The sequence below is a fragment of the Syngnathus scovelli genome, chromosome 5 (assembly GCF_024217435.2).
Source record: "Syngnathus scovelli strain Florida chromosome 5, RoL_Ssco_1.2, whole genome shotgun sequence".
NCBI lineage: Eukaryota > Metazoa > Chordata > Actinopteri > Syngnathiformes > Syngnathidae > Syngnathus > Syngnathus scovelli.
In genome coordinates this window covers 1,893,280-1,912,717 of record NC_090851.1, presented here as the reverse complement: position 1 = coordinate 1,912,717, position 19,438 = coordinate 1,893,280, and the positions used below count along the sequence as shown (strand labels likewise).

General features: G+C 45.9%; 3 protein-coding genes across 8 annotated transcripts in view; 2 read left to right on the top strand and 1 right to left on the bottom strand.

Moving 5' to 3' along the window:
* tma16 (translation machinery associated 16 homolog) overlaps positions 1-19,438 on the top strand; it is a 240,789-nt gene that overhangs the window by 78,611 nt on the left and 142,740 nt on the right. The gene's annotated exons all lie outside the window — the stretch shown is intronic.
* The window catches only part of lrba (LPS-responsive vesicle trafficking, beach and anchor containing), a 95,194-nt gene that overhangs the window by 23,405 nt on the left and 52,351 nt on the right, over positions 1-19,438 (bottom strand). For all 6 annotated transcript variants that reach the window (XM_049720214.1, XM_049720213.2, XM_049720218.2 and 3 more), the window contains 7 exons: positions 18,659-18,795; positions 7,636-7,753; positions 7,236-7,338; positions 6,174-6,289; positions 6,000-6,112; positions 3,351-3,491; positions 2,140-2,259 (listed from right to left, as the gene is read on the bottom strand). In XM_049720214.1, the coding sequence (XP_049576171.1) occupies positions 2,140-2,259; positions 3,351-3,491; positions 6,000-6,112; positions 6,174-6,289; positions 7,236-7,338; positions 7,636-7,753; positions 18,659-18,795 (848 nt within the window). The remainder of the gene's footprint in view (positions 1-2,139; positions 2,260-3,350; positions 3,492-5,999; positions 6,113-6,173; positions 6,290-7,235; positions 7,339-7,635; positions 7,754-18,658; positions 18,796-19,438) is intronic.
* mab21l2 (mab-21-like 2) lies at positions 16,523-18,106 on the top strand. Its single transcript, XM_049720245.2, has one exon. It carries the CDS (start codon positions 16,774-16,776, stop codon positions 17,851-17,853), a length of 1,080 nt encoding a protein of 359 aa, XP_049576202.1. The 5' UTR covers positions 16,523-16,773; the 3' UTR covers positions 17,854-18,106.

The following is a 19,438-nucleotide window of genomic DNA, read 5'->3' as shown; positions in this document are numbered from 1 at the left end:
AGACGCAATCGGGTTATGACAGCAATACGCGAGCCCTTCCCAAACGCTAACAAAGCGGAACTTGTAGCATAATGAGCGTAAACAAACGCAGACAAAGCCGCCCTCGGGGTTCCGAGCTGGTGTTATTGTTAGAGCCCATGCGTCTTCAATTAAGACGCCGCGACGTACCCCGACGTGTAAACAAGTGGATGATTAAGGTGGAAGTTATACACAACTATGCGGTAAACTGTGAACGTTAAAATAGTTTACATTTTGCTTTTATTGTGTTGGAATAGCTAAGCTAGTTTTAAGGCGATGCTACGTCAGACATAGCGGTCACATCAGAACAAAAAAAAACCTGACACAAACATGATAAAAAAATTCATTTCAATTTTTGGAAAAAACTGTTATACAAACACGAAAATGATTTCAATTTTTAGAGAGGAAAAAAAGTGTTTAGATAACTACATATTTGTGAATTTTTAGAAAATCACTGGAGACAAAATTAGGAAACGTGAGACGATGCCTGCCAAACAGGAAAGAACTCTCGCTCGTACTTTGGGCTTCCAAAAAGCGGCAGCGAGACTTCCAAGCAACACAAACAAATGTCGATGTAGTGCAAAGAGCTCATCAAACGAGCAAGCAAACACAAGGGCTCTAAAAACAACACGACGGCTTCCTCTCACTTGTGAAATGACTTCACTGCGCGAGAAGACGACCCCAGACTAAAAAAGCCCCCCCCCTTAACGAGCCCGGGGGGCTGCTGTAAAAAGTGCTACACACACGTAGAGCAGAAAAGGCCGGAGGGCTGCCTCGCACGCAGCGTAATGTGCAGTGGCCCCTGGTCAGAGGCCAGCCCCTCTGATCCCCAATCCTGTCCTGTCATGGGTCACTGCCCCAAGCACCCCCCCCCTCCAACCACTGTTGCAGGTTTCTCTGATGCCTCTAGGCTGAGGCGAGGGGTCAAGGGATTGGGGGGTCATGCTAGCGTCACCCAGGCTAGAGACGCATTCAATCGGGGTGTTGTAGCCTATTATCGCCCCCTTCTCTTTCTCTCTCTCTTTTTTTAAGAGAAGAAATAACACACTGGAGCTTTTTGGCCTCTGGGAGGGACGTTGGGCTTCCATGAATGGCTCGAACGCTAAAGCTAAAAGGTATACTTGGCAAGCTAAATTGAAATGTCTCTTTGCTAATTCCTCTTTTGCGTCGGGAGTGAATGGGTGTGTCCGAGTGGAAAAAGACGGCGGACGTGTATTGAAAAGAAAAAGAAAACGTTTGGTGCTCTTGGTTCGATCCAGCTTAAGTTGAAGACGTTTAATGGAAGCTGGTTTCGCTTTTATTGGGGAAAAAAAAAATATTGGAGAGCGACGATTTCGCTTTTTTTTGTAGTTATTCAAAAAAATAAAATTGTTTGGGTTTCATATTAAAAGAAAAACAAACTATGTGGAGATATCGGATTTTGATTGGCCGATCGTCTTATGTTGTGATGCGGTCCAGATTGGCTTGTTGTTTTGATGTGACTTTGAGCCCCGTCGCTCTGATCCGCTTTGACGGGTCTGGACGGCGGGAGCAAAAACGGCCGCTTTCGCAATCAAGCGTCGGCCAACTACGCTGTAACGCGATCCACATGTTTTATCGCCGGGGTGAAGGAGGAGAAGGAGGGGGGGGGGTTACTCGAGCGCAATCAAGCGTCAAAACCCCTCGACGCCCCACCGGCCCCCCGATTCGGTGACCCGGTGCCAAGAGACCCTGAGCTTGCTTTGACATGCAATGTCGGACTGTAAATGTTTTAGGGGAGCAGTTAAAAGTGTGCAAAGTCGACCCGGGCTGTTTTGGGGGGCAAATCCAACAGCGCAGCAGAGATTTGGAGAGAGAGGGGGGGGCGCTGGGGAAGATTGAAGTCCAGGTTATAGCCCGGCTGAATGGGAGACAGATGAGGATTAGTCTTTGGCTTTGATCGCAGGACCGGGAAGCTTTCATTGCCACGGGATAGTAATTGCAAGTGACTGGCCATCGCGATTCCTCTTTTGCGCTGCCGCTCTTCCGTGTCTATCGGAATATTGTTCATAGGGTGCAGCGGAACCTTCCGGAATGGCACTGTGATTTCGCCTTCTGAATTTTTTTCTCATCACTGCATGGCTCGCTTGTTTGTTGGTGTACCTTGACATCCGACGTGTCTCTCTGGCAGTTCCTCCAGGCGCGGGACACCGATGAGAAGGTGCGATCGGCGTGGTCGAACTTGCCTCCTTGGAAGTTGAGGAAGAACGTGGTAAAGGGCTCCTGTGGATTACAAAAAAATTAATAATATTTAAATAACCTCTGCAGGCCTATTGCAGCCAATATTACAATTTTTGCAGATGCATTGAGTCATATTGTGGCTAACAATCATTGGGTTGAGGGGTGGGAGGGGGCGAGTAACCCCAGTGAGCCTCCAAAGCCAATAAAGCCATGCCACTGATGCATTTCTAATCATGTATAATCTTGTTAGGGCAGATCAATCGTGCTCTCGCTGGCCCGAGACCCCCAAGTGAAACGCCCGCCATATACCTGAAGACCGCCGCCGCCGCCCCCGCCAACCGCTATGCTAACAAATAATTTGGACAATATATGAGAGGGTCACGTGTGGGACATTAATAGGCATTGGAGAGTTTTAACACCAGGCTCAAGCGGTAAAGCGGCCTAAGCATAAGCCGGCTAATGATGCTCGTGGATCAATGCTGCGGCCCTTCTGGGACTCGCTGACAATGGTGAGCTAGTGGCGCAATAACATACAAAAGGGGGGTAGAGGAGGCAAAAAAAAAAAAAAAAACTTAGTAACCTCCCGATCCCTGGAGGGCAGTATGGCCAGATTGATGGCATCCACTCAACAGAGACAATATTGCAGTGTGCACTGAGTCTCTTAAAAAATAATCTCAACCAGAAGCCTTGTTTGATTGCAGTGCGGGGGTCTTTGAGGACAGCCGATCTATTAAATGAGCAACAATAAATGAGAATAAACTATTTTTATATATTAGATTTTCATGATATATTTTTGCTTGGTGGTTTGGAATAATAATGCTTGGTATTTTGGTTGTTTTGCTTCCATCCAAAATGGATAAACAATATATGCAGAGTTTTTTTCCTTTATGCTGTCAGTTCATGTGTTGCTGCTGTTTGCTCAAATAAAGTTTCAAGGCGCATAATGACCAAAACATGGATGCTAGTTTGGCTAACCCGTCTAATGTGCTTTGCAACGTATGTTAGCATTAAGCTAGCAGACAAAATTATGTGGTTCTACTACACAATGTGCAATACACAGCTAGCATTTAGCTAACACACTTAGCATTCTTTTGGTTTTTTTTTAGCTGCTTGTTTTTAAGTTTGCCACTTACCATGCGCAGCAGCCACATGAGGGTGAAGCTGGAGGTGGAGTAATGCGTGCCGTAGTGGAACTTCGGTACCTGGTCGTCGTCCCACGAATCGTAGCGGTCGGAAAAGAAGGCGGCCCGCTTGGGGTTCAGAGCGCCGATGGGCTGCGGAGGGATTTCAATATTACTTTGCATTAATGGCTGAATAATAGCATTTGAGTAACCCCGGAAAATGATGAAGTCATATTAAGTTGACATCAGTCTGAGAATAAGCAGCAGCTTTTTGTCTGGAGGCTGTTATTTAAATCCCCATTTATAGAAATCACTTTCAGGACGCTTCGATTTTTATTAGTCCTCTGCCGGTCGCGCCTCATTTTCCCGGCCGCCGCCTTAATCCATCACATGCACACAAACATAGCGGATCGATGCTAATGGAATGATGGCCTTTTGAGGATGAGGGTCTGGCGAGGTGTGGATCAATGGCATCTCTTTCATATCATAGGCCGCCTGTCACTGGGAGACTCGCGCCGGATCGGGAGTATTGATTTTGCGCTTGGGCTACTTGCTGTGTGCGGATGTGATGGGGCGTGTTGTTGGTGCAATGTTTGGTAAAAATCTATCCCTTATTTATTTTTTCCGTCTCCGGCGGGGAGCAGCGGCAACCTGCGCTAAAACTACAGATTTTTCTTTCTTATATCTGCAATTTCTATTATATATTTTGTTTTTCTTGAAAGTGATGACAATAGCCACAGTGGCAATAACAATACACGACAATATGAAATGTGCCCGAGTGTGTGTTTGCGTGGATTTACGCAGTGCCGTGCAGCTCCGAGTTGACAGTGATACACTGCGGCTTCCTCGGGGGGTGGGGGTCCGCCGGGGTAAGGGGTGAGTACACATGGTGAATTATACATCACAGCCATTGCTCTGATTTATAACCCTAATAACAGCCGACTCATTAAAAAAAGAAAAGGCTTGAAGGAGGCATATAAAATAAGAAATAGTGAAAGCGCCGCGGCGACATCGCGCAAGTGCACGTGCACGGGTCGGCTTGACGTCGTTAATGCTGTAAATTATAGCGGGGGAGGGTGGGGGGGGGGGGCACTTACAGTACGACGAGGTGCTTGGCGAGGGGCGGACAGCGGATTCCGCGGGCTACAAATTGGCCCAATATGTCACCGGGACCGAGACGAGAGGTTCAGATAAACGAGCCAATAGCAAGGTTCTAATTAGAGCGGAGAGTTAGCATGCTAACACACCGCAGCCGTAATGAGACAAACATCTGCGAATTCATCTCGGATTAATCCGGAAAGAATTAGTTGGGGTAATTAAAAGGAAGAAACGATTCCCGGGAGTGTCCACAATGCGGCACAGTGGAAAGTTTGCAGACCGTAAATTGCTTTTTATTTTATTCAGATTGTTCAAAAAGAGGATTATTTGATAATTTTTCAAGGCCACATGAATCAAATTAAAGACTGGGATTATTATGAACGAATGAAGCGGAAAACACAACACGTCAAAAAATATTCTTCTCCAAACTATGTGACCTTGTGACATCACTTCAAACAAAATGGCTGACGTAATTCAGGGTGGGGGGTTCTTCAGAATCTTTTTAACGTGTTTTCTGTTTTTGCAACGGTGAAAATGGTTGTAGGGGAGGCGCCTGGGGGATAAACATATGGGCCACGCATGGCTCAAAAATCAATACGCCATTAGCCTACACGGCTACGAGAAGTCCGCTGCGCTCGATAACGCTTCGCTACTTCTGTTACAACGCCATCACCCAAAAAAAAAATATATATACACATGAAGTCAGTTCCAGCGCGCTTATCGAGACTACAACGTTATCTCGAGGAGGAGGGGGGGGCAGCGTTTGATGTCAGCTGGAGGTTAGAGTTTATGATAAGAAAGCCCCCCGGGGTCACGGCAGGCGAGGGGGGGCATAAATTGCGTGTGGCCTCTTTTACGCCGGCGGACGATGACATGGCGTGACGTGTGGAGGAGCGCGTTCACGCCACTTTGGCTTCTCAATGTCACGGCGGGAGGCGCCTGTCACATAATTCGTTTTCTAGACAAAACCGCTGCACGGTAGGTACAGTAGCGTAATAGGCCTAAGTGTTAAATCCCAAACTTTTATTCCTAAAACGTGTATCTAACTTTAATGTCATGTAATCTGAGTTGATGATTATGGATGGATGGATTTCTTCTATTTTCATGTGTGTGTTTTAGTATAACCAAAAAATAAAAATTGAAACGCTTTGAAATGTAACAACGATAAAAAGGTAACACGGAGGAGCACATGACTGCAAAAGTGTGTGTGTGGGGGGGAGGCTTGATTGAGGGGGGGGGGGCTACGTTGGCCTTTTGCACACATGGCAGTCTGCTACGCTCCAGCGATCCTACACTGATACCACATGTATGTCAACAGCATGAATAAAACACAAGTCATACACATCTATTACCACTCGGCTCGAGTGCCGTTGTTTTGTCACATTTCAGACTCTGCCGGGTAATGTGACGCCGCAGAACGGAATCATGCAAAGGCTCGAGTCGAAGATGAAGAGAAAGGAGGGGCAGATTGAAAGCGAGGAATGTGGCGAAGGCGTCCGCCGATTTAGCCGTAGCGCAGGGTGGACGTGATGACGCGTTCAAACAATTAATTCCTTTAAGTACCTTGGACAGATCTCGAAAGTTGCTCGGCAGAGTCAGGTCCAGTTGATCTGCTTCATAGTTGGTGATGATCCAGGGGAAGACGGGGTACTGGTTCAGATCGTTGTAGGTCCGTCCTGGTGGAAGACGGGAAGATGAGGACCGAGGGATAAAAGGCGAACTGGGACACGTCCTTACCGGAGATGGTGTTGAGGAAGATGAGGTACTCGAAATTGGAGATCTCGCGACGTTGCCATCGTTGAGTCATGTTGGAGGCCTTGAAAAGCTGCTTTGGTGTGGCCAGGGAGATACGCCTGAAAAATAAAACAAGGGAAATTTGTGCTAAAAAATATTGACATGGTAGCTAACATGCTAAGCAATGCTAACAAGCTGGCAAGCTCTATTTGCCATCATGTGAGAAATATGCAGAGCTTCACTAGTTCAAGACAAATACGCAATAAATTTGTCCGAAGGCGCACACTTACTGACGTACACACACAACAACACAAAACTGCAGTGTGCACAACTACTACATGTGGCAGGACAAAAACAAATGAGTCCCAATCCAATTAAAACAAAGGGGAATGATGGAATTAATCACTGTCAACACGGTGATTACTGTCATTAGGGCTTCTTAAAAGTGAAAATATGGACCTGTTTGTAGCAGACCTTTTTTTTTATTTTATAATCAAGGAATCATGGATATTCCAGCTTACTTTTTTTCATAATTAGTTTTGCATATGTTGAAAAGAGGATGCAATGGAAGCAATATTGCCCATGTGAATGTGCCTCGAGAGCGGCTGTCGAAGGTCAATGAGGCAAAGTGACCCGGCTCGGTCTGCAAACTAACCTGATTAATGGACTTGAACACACACACGCACGCACACACATTACTACGACTACCACGAGCACACTCAATCATCACTCGATGCACTCTTGTTCATTGAATAATTACGCAGCGTGAATGTGTCAATAACTTTTTTTTTTTTCTTTCCTGCGCCATATGTTGTGGTTTAAAAAAGGCACAGCAAGATACAAAAAAAAGTGTTGAATGTTTTTTTTAGTTTAATTTTTTTTTTGTTTTAGTCAACATTGTGATCATTTTTAAAAATTAAAAATTATTAAATAAAATAAATAAAATAAATAATAACTATTATTTTGTACTAGAATATATTGTGTAAATATTAGTCATACTATGAGATTTAAAAATAAAACTGAATGGACACAAACTTAAAAAAATGGAATTGATGGAGGTCTAACCTGGTTTGCGGGAGGCCAAAGTTGGTGCCGAGGCCCACGCGGGGAAGACTGTGGACCACCTTCTTGGCGGTGGCGGCATCGGGAAAGTTGAACATAACGGCGGCTGTGGTGAGATTCGATGAAATATTGCGTTATTCAACGTTCCCCATGTTTAAATGAATACAGCGGCACCTCGACTTGTGAATGCCCCAATCGACCTTCTCGTTTGCTGGGTCAATGTGAGCGACCCTTCTATTTTTCTGTTGGTGTGTTTTGAGGGCTGGAATGGATTAACAGCATTCCCATTCATTTCAATGCATACACTTGATTTGAGTTACGTGTAATTAGAGTTTTTGCACATTATCAGGGAACCAATTCAGCTTGGGAGTCGAGGTACCACTGTAGCATGTCGCCACCTTACTTCTGTTGGCCATGAAGATCTCCAGGGCCGTGTTCTGCAAGAGGTAACGTCTGGAGAAGATGGCCCGGATCTCCGTGAACAGCCATTTGCCGTGAAGACCTTCGGTGTACGCCAAAATCTGCAACAAAATAAATCAAAATAAAATAAATAATCAAATAAATCAAATAAATAATAAAATAAATAAAATAAATAAAATAAATAAAATAAATAAATAGAAATACAAGACATCTTTACAATTGTATCCCAAAGTCAAAATAAATATTCCTCGGCAACCCGAAGCTAGCAGAAGGGTCACGCCAGTTCATTTTTCACCTTCCAGCCCGGGGAGCACGATTAATGTCTTTTATTGATCAGCCTCCATGAAAAAGGGATTCCTTTAGCGCTAAAATGGCAGCTATTTAGCACGCTGAGAGGTGACTTATGGCGGCTGAAGAACAAGGAACACCTGCGTGGTAGAAGGAAATACGATAACCACGACAATCGGCATATTGATACGAGACAAACTTGTAAGTCGGGTCGCTCGTATCTCAAAGCGCCTCTTGACAGTGTTTCTTTTATGTCCAAAAAAAAGCATTATATTGATATTTTCTGGGAGGAGAGTATGAATAGGGCAGAGAGAAGCTGCTGTTTCTGTCTCGGTCAGCTTGTCCCAGCCACTAATCCACATTTAATTGAACTCCAGAGACTTTGAAGCGAGTCTCTCGTATTCCTCGGAGAGCAAGCCCAAGCGGTGGCTGTCCTCAGCTGGTCCCCTCCGCCTCGGCCAGCCTTCTAATGAGCTCCTCTCAACTCAACCGCCAGCCTCGCATTTAAATATGTGCGATGAATAATAACGCTGGAGGAGAAGAAGCGTTTCGTGACGGCGAATCTTTTTTTTTTACTGTTGCGGAAACCTTTGAAGCAAAAAGACCTTGTTAACAAAGCAGCGCTAAGTAGAGGAGTAGCACGTCTAAATGCTGGAATTAGCAACAGCGAGGAGGGGGTCGAGTCAGCCGGGTTGACAGCACATCAGAAATTGTTACGCTCGCACCCGTCGCGCTTTGACCTGAACCTAAAATTATTTCCAAGGGAAGAGTCAATCAATCTAGACACAGAAATAAATTTGATTTTTTTTTTTTCTCCCGTGTCAAGAAGATGCGTGCAACTGATGGAGTCCGACAAATATATTTTACCAGCATGTGACACTCACACAATCTCAATGTCCCCTTAAATCGCCCCCCCCCCCCCCCCCCCCACCCCGGGGTCTTCATCTTTTTACTTTGCAGATGAAAAAGCGGAGCGAGTGACAAGCAGCCTGACAAACTATCGGCGCCGTAATGTGACCACGTCCGGGATAAATGGATACGGCGTGGAGGTTACTGTCCGTGCGGGAATTATTACACATCCAGTGATAAATAGTTAGGCTAGAAACGGATCACTCATTTTTTAACTCGTTCACTGCCATGGACGGCTATAGACGTCAAAGATCCATTTTTACAGTGAAGGTCTTAAATAAAGCACAATACAAAATACACAAAAAAATGCTCCTCACCAGATGATTTTTCGATTCCATATCAATCATGCAATATAAAATAATAATAAATAATAATAATAAAATAAATAAAATAATAATAAAAAAATAATGCAGCTGTTGTTAAGCCTTTAACAAATATTTATAAATTATCTGCTTTCTATTTGACCATTAAAAAAAATTCCTGTTTCGAAACACACGTAAGAGTTTTGACTAAGAACCACGATAGAGAGCATTTGTAAAGAAGAAATTGAAATGAAGGTCAAAACCAAATCAAGTCTCGGCGGGGCACACGTCTATCGACGTTTCATTCCGAGCGAAACGGCGCATTCGGGTCGGCTGCGCCGGCAGATCAATTTGAAGGCGTCACGCCGCAGAGAGAAAACAAAGGAACGCCGCTGATTGCCAAGGTCTGCGCGCCTATTTCAACCTGTTTGGAGCGGCCTGCCGGGGCGAAGCTGCCGTGGCGGCTGCTCATTTCTGCGCCGCTGTCGTTTGTCACTGTCAGACGCCCAAAAGGCTGAAGAATGAAGAGGGACACATGAAGGAAGGAAGGGGGCTGTGGAAATGGAAAGCACCAAGCACGCCACGCTGGAACCTTCCGATGCCTTTTTTCAAGCCGCCATTTTGTTTTTGGAATTCGGAAATGACAAAGTGGTTGTAGGCTAGCCTCCACGAGCGTGTTTTGGGGCTGATATGACGACGACGGCGCTAATTAGCGCAACGATCTGTTTTAGCGGCGGCGTTGTAAGGTCAACACACAAATATGTAAAAGTGGCGAATAACTCGGAGCGTCTATTGGATGGAGGCATGAGGGGGGGAGGGGGGGGGGAAATGAGGTGATTGAAGTTCAATTTGTTGCCTGTTATTAAGTGTTTCCGCGCGGCTGCCTCGGTTAAAGGATAATGGATGAGGGACTTATCATTACCTTTTTTTTTTTTGGGTGGAATCAAGTGCTGTGTGGGAGATAAGGTGATGAAATTAATGAGCGGGAGGAAGAGAGGTGATCCATCAACATCAAAACAGCAAAGCGGGGAGAGAGGACCGAGCGCAGAGAAAATTCATAAAAGAATGGAGAAAAAAAAAAAAACTAATACTCGTTGAGGGTCGCAAATTGCTTTTTAATCAAGCAAAAGATGCTTTAAATTCATACACGTGCTCACGGTGACAAAATATTGCTGATTTGAACTTTTATAGCTAAGTTTGGACTGTGTATTTGGTTAGCATCTCTTGTGTAGCTACCCAAAAGATTAGCGATGTAATCGCGCTGTAAATCGCAATAGTGAGGGGGGAGCAATTAGATTCGTTTAAAAATCGTTCAGGTCTCGTCGTATCCCCGCACGCAGGCAAGCCAGGCCTTGTCAGCCGGCTCGTCAGCCAATGAGTTCATCGTACTAACGAGCCAGCAAAAGCCCCTCGCCGACCCGACTCTCTAACAAGGGGGTCTGTTGGCTGTCTGAGCCCGCCGACCAATCGGGACCCTCGTCAGCGTTGACACAAAAAGCCTCCTCCGGCCCTCTGGAGCCAATTAAGACGGATTTTGATTTTGAGATTGAGTGATAGGCAGGGGAGGCGAAAAGGAATAGTGGAGGCTGGATTGCATAAGCACAAGGATGGCGTTAAGGAGAGAAGGAAGGTGCCAAGGCAAAAACAATAGCGGCTAATGAGGAAAAACCCGCAGCCACATGACCGGACTTTCACACTTGGCTGCTTATCCAGCAGCCATCGTGTCTCCGTGGCTTGATCCGGTGGAGCGTGACGCAATCATCTGCTCATTTTCTCAACTGTTTACGATTTAGAAAGAAATTTACGGAATTGACTTTACAGGTGAACTCTAATCAAAAAGGCCTAAAATGTTTTATGTTTCCCGACGTTTGATAACTATGAAAAATCCACCTGTTATTATCCAGCTCGAGGCGGCCATTTTGTCTCGCATGCTAGCCACTAAAAATGGCATCACAATGCCGTTTTTTCTTTTTTTTACAGAATTCTGAATTGTACAAAACCACATTAAAATTCACACACAGTATCAAATTCATTTTCTCTTGTATGTTTCCATCAAATCAAATCAGCGCCCCATTCTCCAAACGCTTTTTGATGACGGCAATTACATGACAAGCGTCGAAAAGACGGCTGCTGTTTACCGACGACTGACGGACACAATTGTTCCGGCGACGCGACTAATTCAGGATGTAATCACCACTCGCACATACACAAAAAAAAAAAAAAGAAGAAAAGTTCCTTTCCCCTCAAGGGAAGTCAAACAAACTAGCAGCGGGCAAGAAAAAATAAACTGGAGTAAAAAGGCTGCGGTGGTGTGCGATTTAAGAGGAGAATGAAAGGAAAATAAACAAGCCCAGCGTGCAGTCAGCGTCATTCTGAAGCACAGCCTCACCCCCCCCCCGACAAAAAAAAAAAAAAAAAGGCCTCAAAGCATTCAAGTCCCCAAACGCCGGGTCTGAAAAGTCCCTTTTGAAAGCGTCTTAGGGGCCACTTAGTCTGAATTTAGCCTATTAAGGATTAAAGCCTCTTTTCACTGTTTGCTAACTGGTTAGCCTTTTCTACTGCCCTTTCTCTTCCTCGGCTGCTTAGCCTTTTTGAAGTGACCCGAAAAGAAAAAAAAAAAGTGGATTTAGGAAAACGCTGCAGCACTCTTAGGGGTTAATTGATAGAAGGAGTGTGTATTAAAAATTATTCAGCCGTGAGGCAAAAAGGTCAGTGAGATGATCCAGACTTTCAAAATTAACTAATTCAATTTGGAATAAACTCATCAAGAATAATAATTTACATATTTTTATGGTTTGCTGTTTCACATAATTTCCTTTGTATTCTTTTCTGAATTATTTTTATAATGTACATCATGTATTTTTCATTTTTTTAAGATTAAATAAAGCTTTTATTTTTTAAATCTATAAAATGGATCCAACACATTTATTTGCTTTGCGCTGATATCTTAAAAAAATCGAGGAGCGCTTCAGAATGCACGGAAGCAAACAGCGGCCGTCAATTTGACATTTTTGTGGCGATTTGGTGACAGCTTGGCGTCAAAAGCTGCCTGCGCCGGAGTAAATTCTTTCCTAATCCCACTATTGTGCTTGGCTTAAATTGGTGCGGGGTGAAAAGGAGACCCCTCTCAGGGAATTTCAGGCTGGGTATCCAAAGTGGGCTTTTGAAAGACCGGGCAAAGAGTAGGACTTAAATTTATATATAATGGACATCTAAAGTTCAACTGCCCTGCGGTTGTCATGCCGAATAGAGCATGCGTTTCACAAAACGTTTTGAAAAATATTCTGAAGAGAAAAGTTTAACTGTTTGGGAAGATTCTGCAGCTCGCTACATATGGCATAAAAAAAAAAAAAAAAAACAGCATTTGATAAAAGAAACAATGTCAACAGTTAAACAGTGATAATGGTCCGGGGCTGCTACGCCGCTTCAGGACCTGGACGACTTGCTGTAATGAATCAAATTTTTGAAACGACTCTTTAAAATTTGAAATATTAAACTGCATGAACAAATTATTATTGGTGTTGTTTGCGTTTGCTACGACCGAGTCTCGGGGTGGCTGTGTAATGTGCCGTGACAACCCAACGGATGCCCCGTTTCAAGCAGACGGCATGGATCATTAACCCTAATGGCAACTGAGGCGTGTTCCTTTTGCCACAAATCTAAAACCGGCAAACATGGCCAAAAATCAAACTTGGATTCATGAGGCTTCCCGGCGTTAAGTATGCAGATGCTTGCCCGTCTCAAGTCCATTTACAATTCCACGCCGGCGTACGCCTCGGCCCGGACAATCGATCTTTCAATTCCCGCTGACCCGGATCCGATAGTGAGTGAACAGCAGGTACACAGGTGCTGATTGTAATATCAGCGGCTTACCAGGCGCGCTGGCATCCGCGAGACGGCCCATCCATCAGGCGGCGGTGTCGCCTTTGACACGGGGTGTCGACGGCAGCCGAGGGGAATAAATGATGGAGCGAGGGGATCAATCAAAAAAGGGGGGTGGGGGGGGCACCGTCCCAGTCAAGCCCAGAGACAAGGCATGATGGAGGGGCTTGGCTCAGGTGCGAGCAAAGAGTGGGCGGGGGGAGGGGGGGTGGGGGCTTGGTGGTTAGAATTTGAACGTGCGGTCGCAAACCGAGTCGAGTCAAAGCTGTTTACGGGTGAAGCACTCGAAGGGAGACATTAGTTCTCATTAGGTGGCAAGATGGCCACGAAGAGAAGAAGGCCTTCGTGCACAATCGCCTTCACGTGGACTGTCCTGCCTGCTTACGGCTCGGTCAAGTGATTTTTATTTGTCTACTTTTGGAGCTGGAGAAAATAAAGAACAAAAAAAACACCGTGCCTACACTAAAGGGCTGAAGAATTAATTGAATTCTAATCGACAGCAATGTGGTCAATGCAACTTTTGAATTGCACAGCCTGCAACTTGGGGAGGGGGGGGGGGGGGGGGGCATAATACAAGCAATGCTTCATTTCAGTTGAGAGAGCGAGCGAGAGAGAGTTACCTCAGGCTCATTGATAATGACGTACCTGCGCGGCCTGTCCGTTAGCCCGATAGCACAAACTACTTAGGCGCTAACTGGAAAATCAATAGGCTGCTCGCTCAGAGCCCATGCCTCTTTGTGATTGGCAGCCGCGGGGCGGGTGGGGGGAGGGGTCACCGAGGGGAAGAGCGCTCCCGCTTTCGGGTAACGATCGGCTCGCTCCTTTTCCGAAACACTCGGCTGATTTTCTCCGAGCGAGCGAGCATCAATCCAGACGGAGCGGCTTACCCCGGGTAGCCGTCACCGCCCCGCTAATTAGGCTTAGCAATGTCTTCTCAATGGGGGGGGCCCTTCTCACTGGATGCTGACCTTCAAGGAAATGTACAACACTGGCAGGGTTGTAGAAGAAGACAAAAAAAATGGACGGTTTGTCGTTTTTGCATGAAACACTTTTTGTATTGTCTCGGTCGTTTTATTCCTTGCAAGTAAAAACATTTTGGATGAAATTAAAATTTAAAAGCCCCCCCCGCCCGAACTTCAATCAGCGTTTACATCATACAGAATATCTTGACAAAACGTTGGGCCGCCCGTCCTCACTTCCTCATTCAGTCGGTATTAGAAAGCTCAAAGCCCGGCTCTGCAACAACACATGCAATATTGATGCCTGGCGTTGAAAACGCCGAGAGTGCTGCCGCTGCTGAACGCGCACACACACACTCAAGCATCTCTCTGCCGAGCAGATGCTTCGCCGCCGTCCGCCAATTAGTCGCCTGCGATGATTTTTCTTTTTGGGAGCGAGCAGCTGCCACGAGAGAAGGAACATCGCTAACACTTGGCGGCGAGGATGTCTGTTTACATATCTGATGCGTTTGTATTCGTTGCTCATGGGAGCGAAGGGGGGGTGGGGTGGGTTACCCCCCCACATAATTGTAGTCATAACACTAACACGATGTTCTCTAGATGATATCTTGTGTATGTTTTGGGAACAAATCTGGCCTTGGAGGAGGTTCTAGTCATCGCAAATGTATACACGGTAGCTTGATGACCACCTGGGGGGGGGGGGGAAATGGAGTGCAAAATGGAGACATGGCAAAAATACTTTAAAAAAAAAAAATTAAAAACAGATTTTAACATATTTTTTCGCGCTAGGATATTTTAGATCAACCTTATTACTTCTTTCATTGTTTTTCCAATGCAGACAGATCGCACACGTAGCATATCGGGACTAGCGGCGAAAGCCAACGGGGACCAGAACAGATCCGTTATGTCTTTATAGAAGCCCCCCGGCTTTGTGTCATCATATATTACGCGAAGCTACAGTTAGCGTGTCCTTCATAATATTTGGACACTTCCTCTCCACCCTGCGTCGATTTATTCCTCCGGAGCGCCGTGCGAGATAATAAACAGTCGCACACCCACGCGATCCCCCCCCCCCCCCCCCCCCCCAAGAGTATCCATAATCCTCCATTTTACCGTCCAACACCACATTAGGACACCGAGTCGCTACTCTGAACAAGAATGGAGTTAAAATTATCGCCAAGAGACACCATCTTATGTGGTCTCAGAAATTGTGACGATAGCCGTAGAAAAGACGGTTTGGCTGCCCGGCATAAAAGTAAATGCTCTTCCACTGCCTGGAGCCTTACGGCATGATTTGAATAAAAAAAAACCTGATGAAGTGCAGAGTGTGTGTAGCAAAAGAGAGCTAATTAATCTTTGGCTTTTTTTCTGACATTTCTGCGGCTTTAAGCGGAGAAAGCGCTCTCACAGCTGGCCCGCGATGCTTTGCTTCATCTCGCCGCTATTCTTAGATCTGGTCAGCAAACGCAGTCATGCGTTGTCAAAAAAATAAGCACGTGAAAATAAAGAAAGCATAACATTACGGTATATTTTTTTCCCCCCTCGACTGCCATCGTCAGCGTTGTAGGCTGCGAAAGCTCATAATGACATTTTCCACACGGCAAAAACAGAAGGGCAGCTGTTGGCTCTTGACCTATATTGAATTGTTCAATCGGAATAATTGCGTGGTTTTCGTCAAATTGTTGGAGGGAAGTCTCTCCCGGCGAGGTAGCGCCGCTACTTTCTTTATAAAGCGTCACAAATCATCATCGCAAATCAAATTTGAAATGCAAATAGTTGGTAAAAGTAAATGTGTAGAAATCAATTTAGGGTTTTTGTTTATGTTTAATGGGTTCTTAGAGTACTCAGATGTAAGTGGAAAAAAAAAATCAAAATTAAATCAGAATAAAATTTTAAATATACAACCAAAGATATTAGAATTAAGTTTGTAGTCTATTTAAAACATGTTCAATTCAGGACTGTTTTTTTTTTACGTTTAAACATTTCCATGCCAATTTAGTTTTTAATTTAGTTTATTTTTTTTAAATTAAAACCAAGCCTCGTTTTTGATGAACACTTGGGCCTTCTATGCTACTGTATTTCAGTGTTCATTATGGGGGTGCTTGGATGGACAGGCTAAATATTTTTGGGGAGCAATCACATTCCATATTTTTTTTTTAAATTGCTAATACGTGACTAAAAGTCAGACAAACGTTTTTGCTTTTATATAAAGCCACAGCAAAATTACACTTATATCTTTTTGCTGTCCTGCGCCAGCGTTTTTATTAATATAGGGTATATAAAAAAAAAAAGATCGCTAACCTCCTTTTTTTTTTTTTTGGGAGGTGGGACACCAATGCGTAAAGGTGCATGCGTGGACCACTCGCGTTTATGTAGTGTGTGTGTGCGTGTATCAATCGCTCTCTCTCGCGCTCTCTCTCTCTCTTTCTGTCGCGCGCCCCCCTCCAGCCGCTTCGGCAGCCGCTGATTGGCTGCGCGCGGCCGGGCAGCCTTCACTCTTGCCGGAGGAGCAAGCCGGACCTCCTTCACTCTCGCTCCGGTGCGCCATTCATAAAAGTGCGCCGAGGCGGACGGGCAGGACCATGAGCGAGCCGCAGCGTCCAGGTCGGACTTTGTAGAGCCGAGAAGCAGGAGTAAGAACTTTTTGGGTTTGGGCTATATAATTTTTTTTTTTTTTTTTGGAGCTGCGTTTTGTGTTCCCCCCACCCACCCCACCGGTAAGCGTTGGATCCGTCAGCCTATTGCGACTCCCCGGCGTACGGCCCGGACCTGTGCCCCAACATGATCGCCACCCAGGCCAAGCTGGTGTACCAGCTCAACAAGTACCACGGCGAGCGGTGCCAGGCGCGCAAGGCCGCCATCGCCAAGACCATCCGCGAGGTGTGCAAGGTGGTCTCGGACGTGCTGAAGGAGGTGGAGGTGCAGGAGCCGCGCTTCATCAGCTCGCTGAGCGAGATCGACGCGCGCTACGAGGGCATGGAGGTCACGTCGCCCAACGAGTTCGAGGTGGTGCTCTACCTCAACCAGATGGGCGTGTTCAACTTCGTGGACGACGGCTCGCTGCCCGGCTGCGCCGTGCTCAAGCTGAGCGACGGCCGCAAGCGCAGCATGTCGCTGTGGGTGGAGTTCATCACCGCCTCGGGCTACCTGTCGGCGCGCAAGATCCGCTCGCGCTTCCAGACGCTGGTGGCGCAGGCGGTGGACAAGTGCAGCTACCGCGACGTGGTCAAGATGGTGGCGGACACCAGCGAGGTGCGGCTGCGCATCCGCGAGCGCTACGTGGTGCAGATCACGCCGGCCTTCAAGTGCACGGGCATCTGGCCGCGCAGCGCGGCGCAGTGGCCGGCGGCGCACATTCCCTGGCCGGGCCCCAACCGCGTGGCCGAAGTCAAAGCGGAGGGCTTCAACCTGCTCTCCAAGGAGTGCTACTCGCTCACCGGCAAGCAGAGCTCGGCCGAGAGCGACGCCTGGGTGCTGCAGTTCAGCGAGGCCGAGAACCGGCTGCTGATGGCCGGCTGCCGCAAGAAGTGCCTGTCGGTGCTCAAGACCCTGCGCGACCGCCACCTGGAGCTGCCCGGCCAGCCGCTCAACAGCTACCACATGAAGACGCTGCTGCTGTACGAGTGCGAGAAGCACCCGCGCGAGGCCGACTGGGACGAGGCGTGCCTGGGAGACCGGCTCAACGGAATCCTGCTGCAGCTCATCTCCTGCCTGCAATGCCGACGCTGCCCGCACTACTTCCTGCCTAACCTGGACCTCTTTCAGGGCAAGCCGCACTCGGCTCTGGAGGCGGCCGCCAAGCAGACGTGGAGGCTGGCCAGGGAGATCCTTACCAATGCCAAGAGCTTGGACAAATTATAAAAGAAAGAAAAAAAAAAACCACGCAAACTCCCGGCTCGTATTTTTTTTGTTTTGTTTTGCGACTCGACCGTGATGTTAAAAAAAAAAAAAAAGACAGTTTGGGGGTTTTGGAGCTGAAGAAGGAAAAGGACGAGAAGGTATTTGTTTTCCTTTTTAAATGTTCTCACCAAGTGAAGGAACTTTTATTTAAAAAATGCAATGAAAGCATCGTGCCAAGGTGGTTTTCTTTTGGTGGGGTTGGGGGGGAGGGGGGGAAGAAATGTTAATAAAATGTTGCAAGTGTACAATTTAGGCCTCGTGGCGTGACTTAAATTTATTTTTGGGGGGGGGGTTGCAGAAAAGCACGAATGCATTTAAATTCACTCATTTCTGGCGCAGTGAAATGTCCAAAAAATGAAACGTGCATGAATGCACGCTCCCTGTTTGCAGACGTTAAAATCCTCCCACTGATTTATTTCAAACGTTCCTATGCCACGTGTGAGCAACATTCAGATGAATCCATTATTATTTTACTCAAGTTCGGCATTGCTAATGTATAACCCTCAAAATATATTTGAAACCACAGAGGAACGAAAAGGAGCCACCTGTAGCTCCACAAAAGTAGCATTTCAAATTCAAGTCATGCCATCTATTAATTCTTTTTTTAATCAGCTCCAGCGCGACTATTTTTGCTCTCTCGTTTTACTTTTAATTATTAAAACAACAGTATTGTCATTAAATTATGTAAATGCGAGTAGCACCATGTAATGCGCGCGCCTGCAACTTTGTTTCAAAAGAAAAAGCGCTCGAAAAGATTCCGGTTTACCTTTGGCTCGAGGGTCTTGAAGGTCGGCTCGTCCTCGTCCACCTCGAAGTAGAGCTCGGAGGAGGTGATGGACAGGGTGCCTCGCACCACCGCGGCCGGAGCCACCAGCTGGGCCGCCGTGCTCACGTTGACCGGGCCTGCCGGTGCAGCGGGGGAATGCGCGTGCACGCGCACATAAGGATAGTCAGAAAGGGGCCATTTAAAAAAAGGACAAAATATCTCTTGTTAATTAAAAGACGATGGAATCGTACAAATGAATATATTTAATCCCGTGAAAGCCTTAAGGGAATTATGAAATAGAAGGAGGAATGATTAATAAATTAAAACAGACCGATAGAAATAATTAAAAAATGCATCGGATCCCCCTGCAATTTTTTTTTCTAGATTGTCCACATGCAAACGAAGCTCTTTCGCGGATTTTCAAAAATTGCAGACTCAATGTGACAATTGTTAAAACACACAAACACACATATGACTTGACATAAATACATAAGAGTTTAAATCAAGTGGAATTCTTAAAAATGCTAATGCATTCTCACTGTGCGTTATTTTAATAGAGCCAGTTATAAAGGGATTACCAGACTATAATATTTAATTAGCAGTATTTTGATTCCAATGGGCGGCAAAGTAGATTGGATTTGGTGTATATTAAGTTTTTAATTTAATACAGTGCAAATATCTAAAATATGTAGAAATGTATCCCAAAAAGTGCATTTATATTTCCCCCCCTTTTTTTTATATCAATTTAAATAAATTAATTCTCTGGTAGCATATAGCCTC

Bases quoted from the DNA above. Each gene is read 5' to 3' on its own strand.
- mab21l2 (XM_049720245.2), top strand. From the start codon at position 16,774: ATGATCGCCACCCAGGCCAAGCTGGTGTACCAGCTCAACAAGTACCAC.